At 35.3% G+C, this 19969-nt stretch overlaps 1 protein-coding gene across 2 annotated transcripts in view; it reads left to right on the top strand.

Annotated features, from left to right (window-relative positions):
- The window catches only part of COL11A1 (collagen type XI alpha 1 chain), a 133571-nt gene that overhangs the window by 26506 nt on the left and 87096 nt on the right, over window positions 1–19969 (top strand). Inside the window, exons 5-8 of one of the 2 annotated variants that reach the window (XM_018081750.2) lie at window positions 9882–10010; window positions 17836–17952; window positions 18218–18364; window positions 18554–18649. In XM_018081750.2, the coding sequence (XP_017937239.1) occupies window positions 9882–10010; window positions 17836–17952; window positions 18218–18364; window positions 18554–18649 (489 nt within the window). The remainder of the gene's footprint in view (window positions 1–9881; window positions 10011–17835; window positions 17953–18217; window positions 18365–18553; window positions 18650–19969) is intronic. The other variant, XM_018081751.2, reaches the window with a different exon arrangement.

Raw genomic sequence — 19969 nt, forward strand, 5'->3', positions numbered from 1 at the left:
CTTTATTTCCCCTTGTGAGAAAGCTGTAGACTGCAAGGAGGTCTCCCATCAGTCTCCTCTTCTCTAGGCTTCTCTAAGCCAAGTGACCTCTGTCCTTCAAAGTCTGGCCAAGCAAAACATAATCTAGTTCATTTTTAGTTTGTCTGCTGTTTTTCTGCTCTCTACACAGCATTCTTTTTGTTTTCATTAACAAGGCTTTATCCATCCCTTAGTTACTGCTGCTACAATTTCTAAAGTATTGTGCTGTTTCCTGAAACCTGCCTCCTGCTCGAGAGTCTTCTGGTTTTGTCTTAAATATTCTATTTTTCTCATTCATGGTAGCACAGAGTGATATTTGGTGATTCCACAGGTCTTCTTGTTTAGTATTTCTGTGTTATGAACCTTGCTGTATCTTGGGACCACAATAGGCACTGAAGAAACACATAACACAGTGTGTCTTATTCTGTGTGCAGGAAATTCCAGAAATTAAGTTATTTAGCCATGACATTAGATTTAACTGTTTAAGACTTAAAACTGTATACAATAGACTTTTTGTATGTCATATATTGCCTAAAAAGAAATACCTGTTGGAATTCACAGCTCTGAGTGTCAGAAGCACTAATATTGTATCCATGAATCATAAAGGCTGTTTTATCTTGGGTAATAATGATTTGATCACAGGAGCAGTGGAGCACTGTTCAGACTCCTCAAACTGAATGGAAATTTAAAAAGTGGAAATAATGAAGCTGTAGATAACTGTAATGAAATCTTGGGCTTCAAAAACCTACTAATTGAATATGACAGTGTTTCTTTTTGGCTTGAACCAATTTATGCAGCGTAACACAACTGCAAAAAAGACAGTTGCACCTCTAAGGTAATTCACTCCCACTGAAAGCAGAGTTCAGCCCTGTCAGAACCAGTGCTGTGAACAGTTAGATACATCATATGTTCCTGTTCCCTTAGAGAGTGCACCTAAACCTCTGTGAATTCTCCTGTGTGCACATGAGTCAGAAACAGATATTATTAGGTGACATTCTGAACTCCTGACAACCCAATTGTATCTTTTTTAAAAAAACAATAGCTTTTCCAGTCATATTGCTCTAACATATTTGCATGGACCATTCATTTAGAATCCTAAGAAACAAATATTATTCCTGTGAGGAATGTTTCGCACTGACTTTAAAACAATGTTGTATCACTGCGGAGCAAATATTCTTTTTTGTTTCTAATTGCATTTTTTTTAATTTGTAATACAAGATGTAACGAAATTAAATTTTTGGCTATTTCCTTTTCTGGTTTTCTGTTCTTAATATTAAACTCCATTTTCTAGGTAGTTCTCCCATCTTTGTTCTGATTCTGGCAGTCTGACTATTGCTAAAGCAGGAATATGTTATAGTACACTGGGAAATTTTAAATGCATGTGTTCTAGTCAGTTGGACACGACTGCTTTGATGTAACTTTCCTGTGATGACCTAAAACTTTAGAGTGAGTAGGCATAATGGATGTCCAGAGTTCAGGCAGGTCACCACTGAAAGAAGGAAAGGGCTGATTGGTATTTTAAGAGCATTATAAATGACTACCAAATTTGCTGATTTTGTATATTCAACACACGTAATACTCTTTGGTAAGTTTACCTACTGCACTAAAGCAAAGAGGCATGTTTTTAGTAGTGGTGTCAGAAAAATCATCTGATTCAGCTTTAAAAGCAAGAAAAATTTTATCTAAAGTATTTTCCAGATCTGGAGTGGGGGTGGGAGTGTGTGTTTTATATGAGAATATAATTTGAAGTTGCCTACTGCTCATTCCCAAATATAAGTGCTAATCCAAGATTTTATGGCATTGTACTCAGTTAGTATGGACATCAGTATATGTTAAAAACAAGGTACTGAATTCAAGCCAGCCTTAAACATCAGGTGCATATAAATGCTTGAGAAGCAAATTATTAACTGTGATTGTGTCTTAGAATAATAAAATTATGCTGTCTAGAAACTGTATTATTATTAACTGCCAAATTATGAGATCTTCATTTACACTGCTGAGCCCTTGCTCACTGAAGTGGATCATTTGATATCAGTGGGACTAATCTGTAAATGCTTGTTTATGAAAGGCTGTCACAACATTCCTCAAACTTTTACATGTGTCTTTTGAAATTAATGTCTTCTGTGTTTTCAAAGACATAATGTAAGAAAGGCTGGTTTGTAAGTACTTACTAGAAAAAAATAGAAATTCCTAAATAACATTTAAAAAAAAAAAAGAAATTAGTGAGAAACTGGTACATGGCACCTAGTAAAAGAATTTTGAATTGTATCCATTGAAATATGTTTGTAGCTTAAATGTTTGATAAATAATAGGGATCTTTTTATTCTTTGCCAGCTTTAAGGATTTGTCACTCCACATTTAAGTGCTGTTGGTGTGAACAATACAACAGTTTTTTATAAGTATTTTATAACAAGTTAATAACTAGCAGAGTCTTTATGCAGATATTTTCCTATAGGCTTCTATCGTCTTCAGAACTCCACACGTCATACCAATGCAATAATTTTTAAACATTGTGCTGTAAATGAGTATAACAAGACAAAACCTGATGTATAAGACTCTCAATTAAAGCTCAATGAAATCTTTAAAAGCACAGAGTTTATGAGATTAAATCCTTGCAGTAATACTTGTTAATAAAGGGTTTAGATTTTGATACTAGGCATTAATCTGTTTTCATGTAAAAACACTCATACACTTGTGTACAGAATAGGATTCCTTCAAATAGTCTGAGCGAGCACTCAAAGATAGACTGATAGTGCCCTGACAGCAATATGATTTAACCTGCAGATTCCTTCAGATGAGGAACCATCCCTCACATATCTGTAAGCATGGGAAGTTCAAGAGTGCAAGTGCAGAAAGGCCATTCATCTGTGTGCATGCTCCCTTAAGAAGGTAACTGCAGCAGAATGGGTAGAGCTTTTACTGACTGATCAAATTTGCTGTACAGCTTCTGTAGAATAGAGAAGGAAACCCAAAGCAAAATGCCCCTGAAGGCAGATGGTGTGAGTGAGGTGTCCTCAGTATCCTCTCATACACTGCTGTTGAGCTGCACTACCAGCTCATGTTGACACGGCCAAAATAATTCCCATTATACATCACATTTAGTAATTGCTACTGACCCACTGAATGTTTAGTGTCCATCAGACTAAAAAGTAATGTTTAACATAAATGGGACAGAAACCAAAAAATGTAATAGGTTCCAGGCAAAACTATTTAGAATCAACCTTTTAGATATCAACACCAGAGAAGTGGCCAACTTCCAGCATTTAGAGGTAAAAGGAAAACCAACATAAAAAAAAAAAAAGTAGAGCAAAGCAAACAGTTTTTCCATTTCAGAGACACCTAATAAAAAACCCAGGATGTTTTATGAAAGTTCTCTATTTGGCTTGAGTTTTTTGCTTTCTTCTTTTTTATCTCAAAAAATGGTGATTTGGTGCTTATTAATTTTTTTATAGTATTTCCAAACTTATGCTCAAGGAAAAAAAGTAAATATTTCCAGTTTCCCATCCTCATTTTTAAAAGCAGGAGTGGGACAGAAAAAGAAAGCAAAGCTCTGGTAATTCATCAGAATTCAAGTTCATTTTCAAGGAGTATTCCCAGGAAACAAAGGAATGGTCATTTAACTAAACTTTTATAATTACATTAAATGCAATTACATGTAAAATTAACAGCCTGGACTCAAAAAATGCTGTGTGTTGCATCAGCTCCAGCAAATTTAACAGATAGGATTTATTATCACCTCATTTATTATTGTGTGTAATACATTTCAGTTTTAAACACATTTAAACCTGTAAATGAGGTTTCAAAGATACATGAAAATGTAAGAGGTTTGCAGATCTTTTATCAAGCAAGGAAGATGTCCTTGGTCACACGTGTGTATGTGTGCTATGTACACTTGCTATTATATAGGCATTGTAATAAAATCTAATCTCTCAGCCAAGAATCACAGTTAACTTTGGTCTGGTTTGAAGGTTAAAAATTATAATTGGTATCTCAAACTATTTCTTAACCAAGCTAAATTTATGCTCCTTAAAGCATTGTATTTCAAAAAATCAAGAAGACATTGATTTCTATGGAAACTTTGACCTGTACAGAATTCCACTTTCATTTATTGCTTTTACAGTGCTTCACTCTGGCAGGTTCTAAATATCTTTCTCTAGCTATATTATGCAATGGGCCCTGGTTATGGAATATTATATTAAAGGCCCTTGGAACTCCTCGATCCCTCAAATCTTTACAGGAAGATTAAATGAATTCTGCAGCAGGTTTTTCTAGGTTCTATAGTAATAATATTCATGCTGTCTAGACTTTTGTTCTTTGGAGTCCATAGCTGTACTGTCACAGAACTAATTAGAGAAAGTTGGCACATATACACAGGTTAGGATTTTTTCTCATTTACTGAAAAATTCACTTTGTACTTCTTAGGCTTTAGCCATAACATGAAATAAAAGATATTGATTTTGTTCTTCTGAGTTGATATAGTGCATAGCACTGCTCTTGTTTTGCTTTTATCACCATTTACTTAGACATCTCTAGAATCTAATTATCCTTATAAGCATATAAGAGGTATTCCTTTTATCCAGATCATGAATCAGAAAGATGGTATTTTGCTAACACTAACCCTCCCACTCTAGTTGCAGAAAGTCTTTTTGAACCTCTAATATAAGTTAGACATTTAAGGAATTGCTGTGAGTTTGGGGTTTTTTTTCCGAAGGTCAAGAAGCTTTCTCCTAATTAAATATTTTTCAAAAATCTCATTATTTTACTATAAGAAACTACAACTTGTGTACTGAGTTCTGGTCACATTGTTAAGTATCATCTTAGTTGTTCAACTGTCAAGATCACTTGTTCTTAGAAATTATTTTTTTAAAATTTTGAATAATTTTTGAAGTTTGTTTCTGTGGAGAAATGCTGCAGAACTTCTCAAGTAACACTTACTTGCTATTTCCTGGACAAAGATCACTTTCACCTGGCAGCGTTATTGTTTCATTAAGATTCTTGTAAAAGAGATATCTCCAAAATCTGTCTCTGAACTGTTTGAGTTTCTTGTGGAACTAGACCATAAAATTTTACATACTGGAAGAAAACGTTAATTTCAGCACTGATTCCTTCATATAGTTGCCTTACAACCATGTAAGGATTCATGCTTTTGCCTTTTTAAGAATGTGGCAGCTGATAATAGAGATGTCTTTTCTTGATGATAGAAACTTTTAGGTAATAAATAGGGTATAAATGGACTACTTTATGGTAGTATTCTCTAATGTACCACATTTAGAAAGCATTAATAAGACTTCATAGTTAGAAGGAAAAGGGAACGCTTCAAGAAGACAGATAATATCTAGGACATATTATGAAGTCAATTAAGGTAATAAGCAGCCATTAGCATTTATTGCTATAATGATAAAATAATTCATTCCTTACTACTCAGGCCCTTGATGATTTACATCATTGACAAAATCTGACACCATATCTAACTGGAGATTCTCCTTGTTCCTATTTCTACTGTGAATCTAAGAAAGGCTCCAAAAGCCTGGAATCAGATGTAGCAATTATTACCATAAGGCTAACTAAAGCAATAATTACATGAAGACATAGACAAAACTGGAAAGAGAATTTGTTAGTTTACTGCTTTCCTGCAAATTGAGTCTCAATTTTCTTTTTTTTTCTTATTCAACACTGTATTTTTTCAGTGTTGCAAACTGTTTTCATATAAAGAGGCTATGTTTCCCGTGTAGATGGCCCACCTTGTGCGTCACTGCTTTGTGTTTTTCAGCAAATCGTGGAAATGTCCGTGCACATAAATTTGTTATTCCAGAATGTCACTGTGGAATGTCTGTGAGAGTCACAGAGGAATTTTCAGTGTGTGAATTCACCACACACTTCTCATTTTTAACTGTGCAATGTCTTGTTGTAGAACAGCTAATGCGTGTGAATGTCTGTGCAGTTGTTCCACTCAGCAGGTGTTCTACTGGTTTGAGCATATTCTCCTTGTAGCTCTCTAGCCTTATTCTCTGCTTTTGCTGTTGCATGCAACAAAGAAGTGAATGTTTCCTCAGATCTAAATAACTCCTTTTAATAGTCTCTGGCAGATTTTTTCATATAACCACGAGGGCTGATTCAAAAGTCTCTGATTTTAATTGTGAGCACATTCCCAAAATAGGAATTAAAATGTTCATAGACTTTAGCCAATTTTATTCCGTATTGCGATGAATTACTCAACTATACATTGACTTTGTGAGTTGTTTGTTGGCTTTGACCACTTAATGTCTATTTCAGTAAAGAATTTAAGATCCAAACTAAATATTAAGACTTAAAATTGATATGCTTTGCTTTGAAGTGGTTCTTATATATCTAATGTTAGCTACCTTGCTGGATGTTCCCCTCCACCTCTGGATAACTAAGGCAGACATGTAGCTCTCATCTTTCTCATCCCTAATATGCAAATAACATTAAGTATCTGACAGACACTTTAAAATGTCAGATTGTAAGTGTCATTTTGTAAGTGTTATCCAGGATAAAAAACCCCAATGTTACAAGGCAGCAGATTATTCTACTTAAGGGCTAAATAGGCTTTTAGCCCTTTCGGGGGCAAGTTAAGCATTCACATTATTACAAGTATTAATATGAAAAAATGGCTGTGTATATCTGCCTGATACCTCAGCACAAGTTCTGTGCCTCTGCCTTCTACTATCATCCTGCTCATCTCTTGATGCCAAAGCATAGTGGAAGAGTGGCTCAGCAGAGACATAAAAGTCTTTACTTCTATAATATGCTAGAAATTGTTTATCAACTTTGTGAAATTGCCTGAGCAGTCTTTGCCAGCAGATATGGTCATGACAAGTTCATAGAGAAGGAAAAAGAACTAATCTATATAGACAGTTGCCTTTCATACTTTTTTTTTTCTCTGTGCACTTTTCAGAATACTTCAAGGATGCTTTGTGCATTTTAAACCGTTCTGTCTCCTTCCCTTTGCTCTCCCTCTCTTGCTTTCATCATCCTATCCTGCATGCACATATGCATATGTTTAGATACCTCAGTGTTGTTTTAGAGAGCAACTGTTGGAATTCTTAATAACTCATGACTCTATTTATCCATAATTTATTTAAAGTTCTCGAGACTTGTGCAGGTAGATCATTAAATGCCCAATTTATTACTCCAGGTCATGAAATATGACCAGATAATGTGTAGTTTATTTGCAAAAAACTTCAAAAAATTCTGTCAAGCAGTTAAAATCAAAGAATGTGTTTGTGAAGACTGAAGTCATTATATGGAAAATTTTCAGAGAGAAAGAGTGTAGATTTGTCCAACAAATACCTTAGAATAACTAAATCACAATAATGAAATCTGCAATAATGAGTGTGGAATTTCATGTGCTGAGATGATTGACCTGATCTGAAAGGAAAGCTCTTCTCTGAGTAATGAAAGAGGACTGCCAATACTTCACAGAACAAAAAACTCAAAGAAGCCATTTAATTAGCAAAGACGAAAAATAAAAACAAAAAAATAGAAAAAGAAAAATATTAATTTACTGGAAATATTTTTATAGCAGATGTTGAAGGAAAAGCAGGGAAATTAACATTTGGGTTGCCAAATGTAAAATCAATTGGTTCCTCAGTAAAATTCTCGCACATGAATAGCCAGTAGCAATTTATGTATTCTGTGCAAGACTTCTGAGGGCCTCCCTCTATGTGGACCCATGACAGGCGGGGCTGGGAAGTACAGTCAATGGATCAGGAACAGCTTTAACCAATTTAGGGACATCCAAGCCAAGTGGTAACAGCATACTGAGTGCTTCTTGCAAACACACAATCCAACAAAGCTCAGTGCCAAAATTCCATGGCATTCAAGATCAGCACAAAGCCAGCTCCAGAGTACTGGCTACATTCCCTGACCCAGGCTCTCTTAGGCTGTCACACTGAGCAGTAGTTCCAGGAGCCGTTTGGGCACTGCTCGCACTGGTTGGCACAGTGTACACGTGATGATCTGATGGGCATCGCGGAAAGCTGTGGATGTTCCAGGGCACAGAGCAAGACAATAACTTGAACTCAGAGTGAGGACAGAGGTTCTACACATCCACCTCTAATGGCTGCTCAAAAGAGTTACCTCTTTTGTCTTTCAGTTGCTAATTCTCTCTAATTTTTTCCTCCACTTCATTTTAATTTGACTGGTGAAAGAGGAAGGGCGACCACTTTGGAAACACTTTGTTGGAGATGGGGGATGCGTAGCCCAGGCTGACAAGGACTGTATGAAACCTCTCAAAGCACTCAGACTCTTGAGGGAGTCATGTAAAAAATCAAAGGGGGATTTCTCTGTATGCATAGCAGGTTTTGTAAGAAGATATCCAAATCAGCAAGTGTTAGAGAGCTAAGGAAAAGAGACAGTCCAGAACTGCTCTCAGAGAAACAAACTGTGGCATTTGCATTTATTTCTGGAAGCTTAAAAAAAATATTCCAAATCTAAGTTAACCTGAGACATGCATGATTCTATAAATTAAAATGAATTGAGAATATTGTAAAGTGCAGATTTGTAATATATAGCCATTATGTACTATGAAACTATTTCCTACTATATGATTAAAAAGATAGTAAAAATATTGTAGAACTAGGAGAATTGCAGATACTTTTTCTTTTTTTTCTTTTTTTGTCAGTTTGTGGAAATTTCTTTCTGTGCTTATTTCTTTGGGTTTTTTTCTCTTTTTGGAAGGAAGTAGTGTTACCATTATTCTTTATTATTTTGAAATGTTCTCCAGTTTTCTAAGTTTGTTAAAGGTTACTGTTATCATAGATGTAAAGCAATTTTGGAAATACTGAGAGAACTGTGAATTTTCACAGCTGTAGATTTCCATCACTTATGATATCTTTAAAGACAAAACAGCTACAGGTGTACTAACAAATTTAATAATTTGGCCCTATTTTGAGTAAAACCAAAATAAAATTACATTAGAAGTATATAAAAGCTTAAAAATCCCCCCCCCCCTTCTGGGGAAATAGTGAGAGATTAAAATTAATGGGTTTTGACCAAGAACATCTGCCAATTTTCAGCAAGCTTATTTTTATGAGAGCGTAAGAAGCTCCTGGATGAGGAAATTTATAGTGGAAATGTTGGCAGGAATTTACCTAACACTGTTTAAATAGTACCACTATGTTAAGAAATACACTGGATACCAGACAGCTTTCTGTGGAAAATGATAAACATACAAGGTCTCTGCAGGGGATCTCAGCAGAGCCATTTTTTATATCCAGAATAGTGGATCCCTTTACTGTGATGTTTTTATGCGTGATATATGGCAATAGAGGCGAAAATAACATTTGTTAGCAGTTAAAGGTTTTTTTTAACACATTCTACAGTGTGTATTTACACAGTGCTTACTTAATTATTTTTTAGTCCAATAACTGTGTCTCTGGTACAGACTTTTTTATTTTATTTTATTGTCTCCTTCTTTGAGAGTACTGATGTGATGCAAACTCTCAGAATTATACTGTTGATCACTTGCATGCTGAGCTGCATGCTGGTAGTAGGAAGTGCCCTGAATTAAATCTTAGGAATTTAGACTGGTTTCCAGAAAAGAAGTAAACAAACAGCAGGAAAATGACAGAACAGGAGTTACACCTTCCCACTAGGCATCATTTTAAGCCAGAATTTTACACCTAGTCCATTCCACATTAATTTGCATTGTTTTTCCATGTGAACAATGTTTAAGATGTTTTCCATAATAGCAACCGAAATTAAGTATGATATTTATAACCACAGATGGTATTAACTAAGTGTTATGTGCCTAGTTTTTTTCTGAACACAAACTCTGTACCTCTGATGAATTGTAGACTATCTTTGTTTTTATTATTTAATCTGGATATGCTTTCCTGCAGGGTGAGATCCAACAGCTGTTGATTATAGCTGATCCCAGAGCTGCATTTGACTATTGTGAGCATTATAGCCCAGACTGTGATTCCCCAGTGCCCAATGCTGCTCAGGCTCAAGATCCTCAAGTTGATGAGGTGAGTAGTCAGTCACGTATTACTAGACTTATTGCACATTAGCGGTTGTGCTGGAGACAAGTTGCAAAGGAGCACTTCCAGATAAATGATATGCATTGTTCTAGAAGTGAAGGAAACAGGTTGCAGGAGTGCATTCATTTTTGCTGTCCACTCATTTATGTCAAGCATTTGAAGGAACCTCTCACACCGGTGGTATTTGAAGAACCATCATTCTCAGTGAAGTGAAACTGTAATTCTTTTTAAAAATTATAGCAGTATGAGTTTGTTTACTTGTATCTATTTGTCTTCTGTGTATGTTTATGATTTCAGTGATGCAGAGTATTAAGAATGCCACATTTGTAAGGAGCTTTGGATATTCTACAATTGTAAACATCTTCTGTTAGAAATGCCATGTGTTTTAGTGAGATGTGTGCACAAATACATGTGCACACAAAATTATTTCAGCCAGTTCCACTCGTAACAGGTTAACCAACAGGCACAAAACTGAGTAGAAACATGAAAGGTTTCAGCCATGAACTGAGTAATTCACTGAGGTCAAGATAGTTCCTCAGACTAGACCTCTAAGCATCAGCAGTTGTATGTGTTGCTGTACACAGATTCTAAGTACTTGCATTAAATAGTGTAAAGTGAAAAGCATTTGCAAAATGTAACTAGTTGTAATTAAACTGGGCTCTGGACAGCTAGTATGCAGTCAGCAGTGTGTGATCTGAGTGGTTATTACTACTGATTGCTCAAGAGATCATTAAAAACTTGCTGAATTGTTCTTGGATGCATGCTTTGAGCCTCTTTCAGGACTGAACTTTTCCTAAATACATGATAATTTTATTTGTTGTCACTATTTATTCTATCTGACTGAAAATTATGTCAGCAAGAGACAGAGGCCCATGGGGCCCAGAACTTATTTCAAAGGGACTCCCTCCCACATCCATTGCATCAGAGTTGTTCAAGATGTGTCAAGTCAATCACAAATAGGCAGAGGCCTTTACACTGCTTTACAGTGTATGGAGCCTGATGTCTTCATGGGGACTCCATAGGACTTCTATCTATGTGCCTGGCTACCTAGATCTCCATATTCCAAAACAGAACAGATTGAAAGCATGTTGTTGATAATTTATGCAAACAAACAAAAAGCAAAATATGTTTTTTTCTCAGTGCATTTCAAAGAAAATTTAAATTTTGGTTGGGAACTTTCCCAGGCTTTGCTGCTATTTGACTTAGCACTCTGATTCTTTCTCTTTCCTGTGTGAAGACCTCGAAGCTCTGTGGGAGCAGTTCAGGTTCGAATAGATGTCAGTACCCTTCCCATAGAGAATGCTTCTGTCCCTCTGTGTTTGGTTCCCACTTCTTCAGAACTCTCATTCAGCATGCAAATGAGAAAACACTAGATAAATAGTAATATCAACACAGTTTACTCTGTTGTTTATTATGATTTATTTCCATCTTCAAGGCATGTTTTTATTGAAGTATGTATCAACTTTCCTTGTTCTTGCTTGTGAATATGAATCTCTGTAACTTGTCAAGTACAGACTTATGACTCAGCAGTTGTCACTACGCAAAAAAGTGTTCCCTAGAAGTTCAGTAATCATTTTTTCATGTTGAATGTATAATTAGGTTTCAAGAATCAAGTATGGGTCTGAATTGTACTTCAGAACTATCAAGATTACTTTTCTTAAGGAAGACATGCATCCATGCTTTTCTTATAAATACCTTGTGAACAGTCTGGACTTTTGTCTTGTTTTCAACCCCCTTTCTACTATAAATGGAAATGTATTAAATTCCTTTCCAGTTCAATCACATATGCTTGGCCAGCTCACAGAAATTAGAGCTGAGAAAGACCTAACCAATCTTCATTGTCCTCGATTGCTGGGCAGTATATTTTCTTGAGTGTCATCAGGTCTAGTTTTCAAAGGACCCAACTATCAGGCTTTCAGATCTTCTCTTGGAAGATTATTCTGCAACCCAGTGAATCACACCATCTGACTTCTGCTGAAGAAATTACTCCACAAAGGAATTTGGCTTCATTTATTTTGGATCTGTCCCAAACTAATGGATTACTTGAAGACATAAAATGTTTTCGTTTAATGAAATGAGCTTGGTAAAGGTGCAAATGGCTCCCAAATATATTGACTTGGAGGCTTCAGGCATCCTTTCAGAACATGTTAATTAGTGTTCTTTCAGGTGTTTGACTGAGCAGAAATACTAGTTTTCTGAAAAATATGGAAAGATAATTATGTCATCTTTAGAACTGCAGTTAGCTAACTTAGCAGATATTTAAAGTAGTGATCTTCCTGACTCTCTTTCTATGGATATATAGACTTTTTATTTAAGGAATTAACATAATGAAGAACCTTAAGAGTCTTATTCTTCTTTTGACACAGACTGTCTTTGGAAACTGAACATTTTGTTCTTATCTCCTTTTATCTCCTTTCTTTTATCACTTTTATGAACAATATAAGGACTATATGGTAGAAGAGGCCATCCAATTCTTTTAACTTTTATTCTACCCTAAGATTGACATTTTCTATCATTTATTTATTTATATTACTGCAGCTGATTTTCAAAACTCTCATCGTGCTTAGCATCCTTTATTTTATTTAATTTTGTAATGTCTTAGTGAGCCTAGAATGTTTCAAAGTCATCTTTGCCTCTTTAGTTTGCTAAATGATTTAGCATAATCTTTAGGCAGTGGAAAAATTTGGCTTATGACAGTTCTTTGTTATTATTAATTTAATCATGACAGTTCTTTATATTATTAATTCTTTTAATTTGGAAATGTAAAGCAAATATTGCTAAAATCTACATTTTGGAATAGGAGGTTAGGTTTTTAGAGTATGGATAGCAGAAGAATTGGTTTTCAAAGTCAGGTTTCCTTCAGAATATTTAAGTCATTTAACAGTTGAAATATAGGCCTTGCATCCTGCTGACCCTCTGCTTCTAAAATACATCTGATGAAGAAAACAGTTCATCTCTTTAATTGGAATTACATGATGATCTGGTAGTGTAATATAATCACTCTGGTAAAGAAAGCATGAGGTCATAATGGAAACATTTTGTCCCATCAAGAAGCAGCAGGTTTTATTCTTCCTTTCATTTGTAAGAAAACAGTCATATGCAATATTCATTACAAGAACGGCTGTTCAGTAACTATTGCTGGTATTACAATAGCAGAAAGAAGAGCAAGAGGATAAAAATTGCATCACATTTGAATGGTGTGTTACCTGACATCTCTGAGCTAAAATCTCTCACCAAGTTCCACCTATTGAGTCCATCTTTTTGATATTCATGTGAAACCACTGTGAAAGTTAATGCAGTATATATATTTTGCTATAACTGTGAGCACTTGGTGCTAACAACAGAACTTTCTATCCCTGATTTCTCAGATCTGTAACTATTCCATTATATAGCAGTATTAGGGTTTAGGTAGACTTTCATAGGCAGATCTCTGGAGCAGGATGGAATTAACAGTGCATATCTGTGGTAGGTATATTTTACACTTGGCTATGTCAGTGTTCATAGGAGGATCATCAGAATGATCCACAAGCCGAATGCCCCTTTAAATCCCTTTCCAGCTTCTTGATTCTCTGGCTGCATTCCTGACCAGTAATATCTTTGGTATAGAGCTAAAAAACCAAATTACACTCTCTTCAACTATACTCGTCATCCTGTCACACTTACTTTCTTTCAATGCTTTGATTTCTTGCTAGAGTCAGTAGTCTTGATTAAACTCTGAAAGTGGCAGAAGTTACTTTTCCATTTGCATTAATTAATGTAGAAATTCTAGATACTTTCTCTTATATATTCGAGTCTACTTACTGTCTTTTCTTTGATTAGCAGTTCAGCCATTACAGATTTCTGTGAACTCCCCAAATTCTGTGAACTAATAGCAGGGCCTGGGTTTTGCACTCAGGAATGGTAGCATCCAAAATGTAAAGACACTTTTCTCAAGCTCTGTTGAGGCCTCAAACTGAATAGATCATACCCCTCTCTCTGGTTATCTGATAAAGGTGACCTTGTGGTTGTGTAGCTCCAGAAAAAGAAGGGATATGTGCCACGTATCCAGTCTTGACTGTTGATGGAAGGGTAAGTGTGAGTTGCCAGCTTCACAGCAGGTGACTAAAGCCATTAAACCTGTCCCTGGTATTTGTAAATTTAACTCATTGAACTGACCAGTCCTTTAATAGTTCTGTTGTCTCATCTTAAAAATAGGGAATAGCCTTCATCAGGTGGAGTTGATAAACTCATACTGTGAGTAAATCATCTTTCTAAAGTGTATCTTTACACCAGTTAGGGATGTAGAGATGCATTCCTCTATCTGGACAGACTGTGCCTCAGGAAATACACCTGGCCAATTTTGCATCTGTATTTCACTATTTACAACAGTACAAAACATACTCTTAGTCTATTAGCTGGTGTGAAAGATAAGGGTTGCTGATGTTTCAGAAGGGAATGGAAAGGAAGGATTGCTAAGAATAAGATTTATCTTATAGGAAGTTTAGAACTACTGCATATTTTCACTTTTCTTCCTTGTACCAGGAGGACTGCAAAGTACTGAGATTTAGAAACTACTTGAATATGGTTTCAGTAAGGTGACCACATGTCTGAGCTTGTAAATTCAAAAATTTTCGTAATACCCCTCAGATACTGTGCTCTTAAAATGGAGGATCTTTACCTGCTTGCTTGGCTGAATCTGAAACCAGTGTGGAAACTGTCATTCCCCACTTCTCCCCCATCCATGTTCTTTCTGTCTGTGTGCCTGAATATCAGTGCAACCACTTGGATCACATTTTGCATATGTCAAGAAAGTTTCACTGTCTTTAACAGAAATGAGGCACAACACCCAAAAGTATTTTCTGTGTGATTATGCATGACGTAATAGATCTGTCCACGTATTTGCGCTGGTTTGTATGTTTTCTAGTTCTCATTCATAGATGTCTGACTTTTCAAACTATGCCTCTTAGCATAAATATCAATTTATTCACCACTTTCTTTTTTAATACTAACATTTTAATACCGACATTGACACAGATATTTTTCTTTTCTTTTTTTTTTCCCCAGTCAACATTTCTGTTTAGTTTATGGCCTCTGAAGAACTATTTGTAACCCACTGTTGCAATTTTTATTAGTCACATAGTTGGCACAATTCAGCACAACCATTCAACTTACCATAAGAGAAGCCATACTACTGAGATTTGCAAAACAGTTATAATCCTGAGCAACTCAGAGCTATATTTAAATTGTTAATTGGTCATAGTGACTACTGGAATGAACACTTAACAGTTTCTGAATAGGTCTACAATGCTTACTAAAAAGGAATCTATGTGTCTGTAAGTTATTAAAACAAACTCCTAACAGTATATTTAAATTTAAATCTGGCTAATGACACAGTAATTCTCTTCAAAATGTTCCTCCACTTACCCCTTAAGATATTGGATATTATTTAACATAGGTAGTGTCTATTGCTTTGGTACAAATAAAAATTGCATAGCAGAGTGTTTGATTCGTGTGGTTTGGCTGAGGAAGCACTTAGAAATATGTAATGGGTTATCACTGTTAGGGTGGAATAACTGAATATAGAGAGAGATTTTTTTTTTTCCCATAAATAAACCTAGTTTACATGGACTTCTTTAGAGAAGATAAATGAATCAGATTTTATGCATTTGCATACATTTTTATAATTCTCAAAGACATACCACAATTTCAATGCTATTCAGTAACTATTTTAAAAAGTCTGGTTTTATCCATGTGGTTCCTTCTTTGATTCCTTTATGTGGCTGCATATGGTTTCCTAGAAACTTGCCATTGTGTTTTCTTTTTTGGATGGCACTGGCATTCTTCATTAGAAACGAACTGTTTTGAGTTGCATTTCCAGAACTGCACAAGCCGGAAAACATGTTTTTATATATTGACGGAACTATACAAATATATCATCACTGCACGTGAGACCCTTGGACAATACTACTTATAAGTCAAACATGTTTCTTTGACTTCACTGGGGTTAGCACTGAATAATAATTTGCTGAACAAGAAGAGAGTAATCATATATTACTTACCATGTTTAAGTGTAAAATGCTGCTGGTTTTGAAAAGTATAAATAGTATCAACTTACCTCGGTAATGCCAAAGATACCACTGATGAAAACAAAGCATTGATTAATTATATGAGACAAAGTGTCCATATACTTCCCAAAGAGGATATTCTCCACCTCAAATGATGTTTTGTTATTTAAATGTAGTTTGAAATGCTCTTATTAATGTGCAGTATAGTTTCGAACAAGTACCAAAATATGTTACATCGTTTCTTTATCTTTATTGTATCTCGTAACTAACCAATTTGTATGTGCATGGGTAGAAATAATCAGAAGGACAATCAAGCAAAAAGCATCTGACTTCTGAAAAAAAAAATCTGTACCTTCTTTTTTAAATAAAGCTCTTATCATAGTAAGCCTCTGAGGAGCCACAGAAGTGAAGTAACAGAAACCCATGGAAACGTATTTTTAAGCAATTAAGGCCTTTCAGTGTTAGTCTTATAATTGCTGAGGAAATCAACTTCTGTGCACTAAAATCATAAGGAAAAAATTTTGTCAAAAAGCATTACTAGATAAAACAGTTAAACCAGTGCTTTGGTCACGTGGTAGAATATATTTTGGAATATGGAGATCTGTTTTAATTTCATCTGTGATTTCTTCTAAAATGCCAATCTCTTTCTGATGATGATGGCTTCTATGAATCCTCAGACCATTTGGAAGTGTAATGTACTAATTCATCAATCTAATGAAACAAACAGATATTGTCTTCATTTTACAGACAATGATGCTGACTTGTAACAGGAGAGAGGAGATTTCAGAAGTGGCTAATTCACATGAGGCACATTAGAGTATTTCTTCCTAAGCAAGGGAAAGCAAACACTTATCCAGACTCCGGCCACAACTCCACCTTCCTTTGAATCCCTGGACACATAAAGTGAACCGATAGCAACCAGGAGACTGCTTTAATTTACCAGACTAACCAGTTCCTGTAGCTTCAAGTGGGAGATTGTTTGAAGTGGCCCTTTCTTCTCAACTGTGATGAGTAGTCCTTGGTGCACATAATATCAAGACCAGTATCTTCATAGCACAACCACAAGTACTGCTCAGGAGTTTCTGGCGCCCTAGGTTATGCTCACAACATTACACAAGCCAATTCTAAAGCTATTTTCTCTTATAGAAGTTTTGTGTGCCAAATCTTCATTTGATACTAGTTATTACAGATGCAGATCTGTGGAGCAGTCTGCAGAAGTTGAATCTGAAATGAAATTATACCAGTGAGGCATTTGCTCAGACAATGTGTACCGTGGAACCACCCTGGTTTTCAGAACTCTTTATTTGTGAGTTGTGGCTTCTTTCCTGTATCTGAAATGATTTACCCTATTCATGTCAGATATTGACATCTCTGCTCTTCTAGTCACCTGAAAAAAATACAAATAAAAGAGTACAGGTAGAAAGAGGAATTATTTGAAATTTAAAGACTAAATAAATGTATGATTTCATTAAGATCTCTTGGTGCTCCCAGTAATCAAAATTATAGTTGATTCTTCTTTGCAGTCCAATAAAAGAGAAGTTTTTTCCTGGCACTACTACTTACTTTTTTATTACTTTTGTATTGTGCTTTGAAAGAAATAAGAAATTGTATTTTTCCCCCCAAATGAATAATTATATTGAATTGTTCATACTAAATTAATTTTGTTAAACTTTACTCCTAAGTAAAGGTTAAGATGCTTTCCAGTATTTCTAATCTAGTATGCTACCACTAACATAGGAATGCCTGATATTTTTCCATTTACAATGTAGTACACACCAGAAGATTTTATCGAATATGACTATGAGTATGGGGATGCAGATTATAAAGAAACTGATTCTGTAACAGAGGGACTCCCACTGTTCGAAGAGACAGTAGCACAAACAGAGGTAACAAAATCTGATCTGTTTGTTGTGTGGTGTCCAGCTGTCCCCTACCACATGGTTTGTCAATTTGTGTCTTCTGTATATAAGCCTAATGTTTTCCTTTCACTCATTCCTTTACTCTGTAGCACTTGCTTTCAGTTAGAGATGGAAGGTCTCACGGCTGACAGCATTCATCTCGCATTTGGTTACCCTTCTTTCATTCATGCTATCTCAATTTTCTTTTCATTTTATTTATGTTTTTCCATTCCGTCTTTCATAACGTTTGCAGAAAAAGAAAGCCATGGCCAAAAAGAAGAAGAGGACAGTGGCCGCTAGCTCAAAGGACAAACCCCAAAAGGCCACAACAAAAAAAACTGAAAAATATGCATCCAAGAAGAAGAAAAGTTATCAAGCAGCAACAAAAGACAAACTAGGGGTAAAGGTAGCCAAGAAATAATCAAGATCTTTCCCAGACCAAGACTGGAAGATCTCTGATAATAAGAAAAAATTTACCTAACCCCACTAGATGAATACATCTGGCTAATACCATAACCTGAATAAAAGTGATACCTCTTGAACTTTTCATACATGATTTTTTAAATCATTTACTTTTCTTTAATACTAGGCAAACGTTGTTGATGGCTTTCAAGAGTACAGCATAGCTGAAAATGACTATGGGCCCCAGACAGAAGCTCCCTCCAGAACTACTGAAGCAAATGAGGTAATAAAGACTCCCGAGAAAATACTTGTTCCACCAGGTGCCAGTGATCAAAAAAGTAGAAACACATTTTAAAAAGATGAATGTCTGTGTAAAAGATACATACTATAACAGCAGTTAATGTGGTTTTATGCCTTCTCAGCCAATGTCAAAAAGTACTGTTTTCTTGGGCAGAACTCCCTTTAGTTCTGTAGAGATCTGCCGAATCTTCAGATTGCAGGGTTCACGATTCTGGAAATCATTCAGTGATATGTGCTGTGGGAATGTAGGGTTGTTGCATTCAGTGTGGATGTGAATGGAGCTATGTCTAGCATAAACCAGATTAGATACTAGACTTAGTCCTCCTGATCTAATAGGAAGTGGGTTCTCTAGTTTTTCCTTTAATTCTAAAGGTGCAACATAAAAGAGAAAGAGTTGCTGTAACCATAGCAGCATATGGAAGTTGAGTCAGAAGCCATCATTTGCTTTTCACAGTTCTTCAGCTAACAAAACCAAATTATTAACTTTTCATTTGTTCTAGTCAAAAGAAACATTATATTTTGAACTGTCAAAAAGATAAAATTATTATTTTTACTTGTGTTAGAAAAGACATTTTTGAAAAACCACAGTGATAAGCCTAAACATTATTTTGTTACAATTACTACACCTAAGCCAATGTTGATTAATATGTCCACATATTAATTAATGCTAGTGTTAGAAAAATGATGGCTGATTGTAAAAAATATTGTTTTCATTTTTCTTTTACCTTTTCCTTTCAAAATTAAGATATGTTGCTTAAAAGATGTACAAAACTCCCCCTCCCCCACTTCCCCTGAATATTCGAAAAGAGGAAAAGAGTCCCCATTTGTTTTTCTGGTTTCCATCCTATAAATCTTGAAAGGTGAAGGTGAATTAAGGTATGTTTTACTCATTTTACTGTAAAGAATTCTTGTGTGAAATCTCATGTTTACTTCTCACAAGTTGTTTGACAGAGGTATATCTAAATAATTCAGTTTCTTGGGCATTTATAAGCCAGTTTTACAATTGTAGAGTTGTAATGAGGTAGATTGAAAGTGCTAAATGCTCTCCTTGGTGAGAGCTGTTCTGCATAAAGGTTAAATTTGGCTTAGATTTGGTTCAGATCTGTGGTTACTCTGGCTGTAAGGCAAAAGTCATGCTCCTTTAGGTAATGGGATTAGGCAATTGTTAAATCAGAATCTGGCCTATTTTAATTGCAGTATGTTTCAATAGCATGATTAAATCAAGATTTTTTTAATTACTCTGTATGGTGAATAGCTTCTTAATATTTTTAAGACCATACAAGTTCATATTGTCTGATAATTT

Source organism: Manacus vitellinus, unplaced genomic scaffold, assembly GCF_001715985.3.
Source record: "Manacus vitellinus isolate BGI_N305 unplaced genomic scaffold, ASM171598v3 scaffold_56_pilon, whole genome shotgun sequence".
In the NCBI taxonomy this organism is placed as follows: domain Eukaryota; kingdom Metazoa; phylum Chordata; class Aves; order Passeriformes; family Pipridae; genus Manacus; species Manacus vitellinus.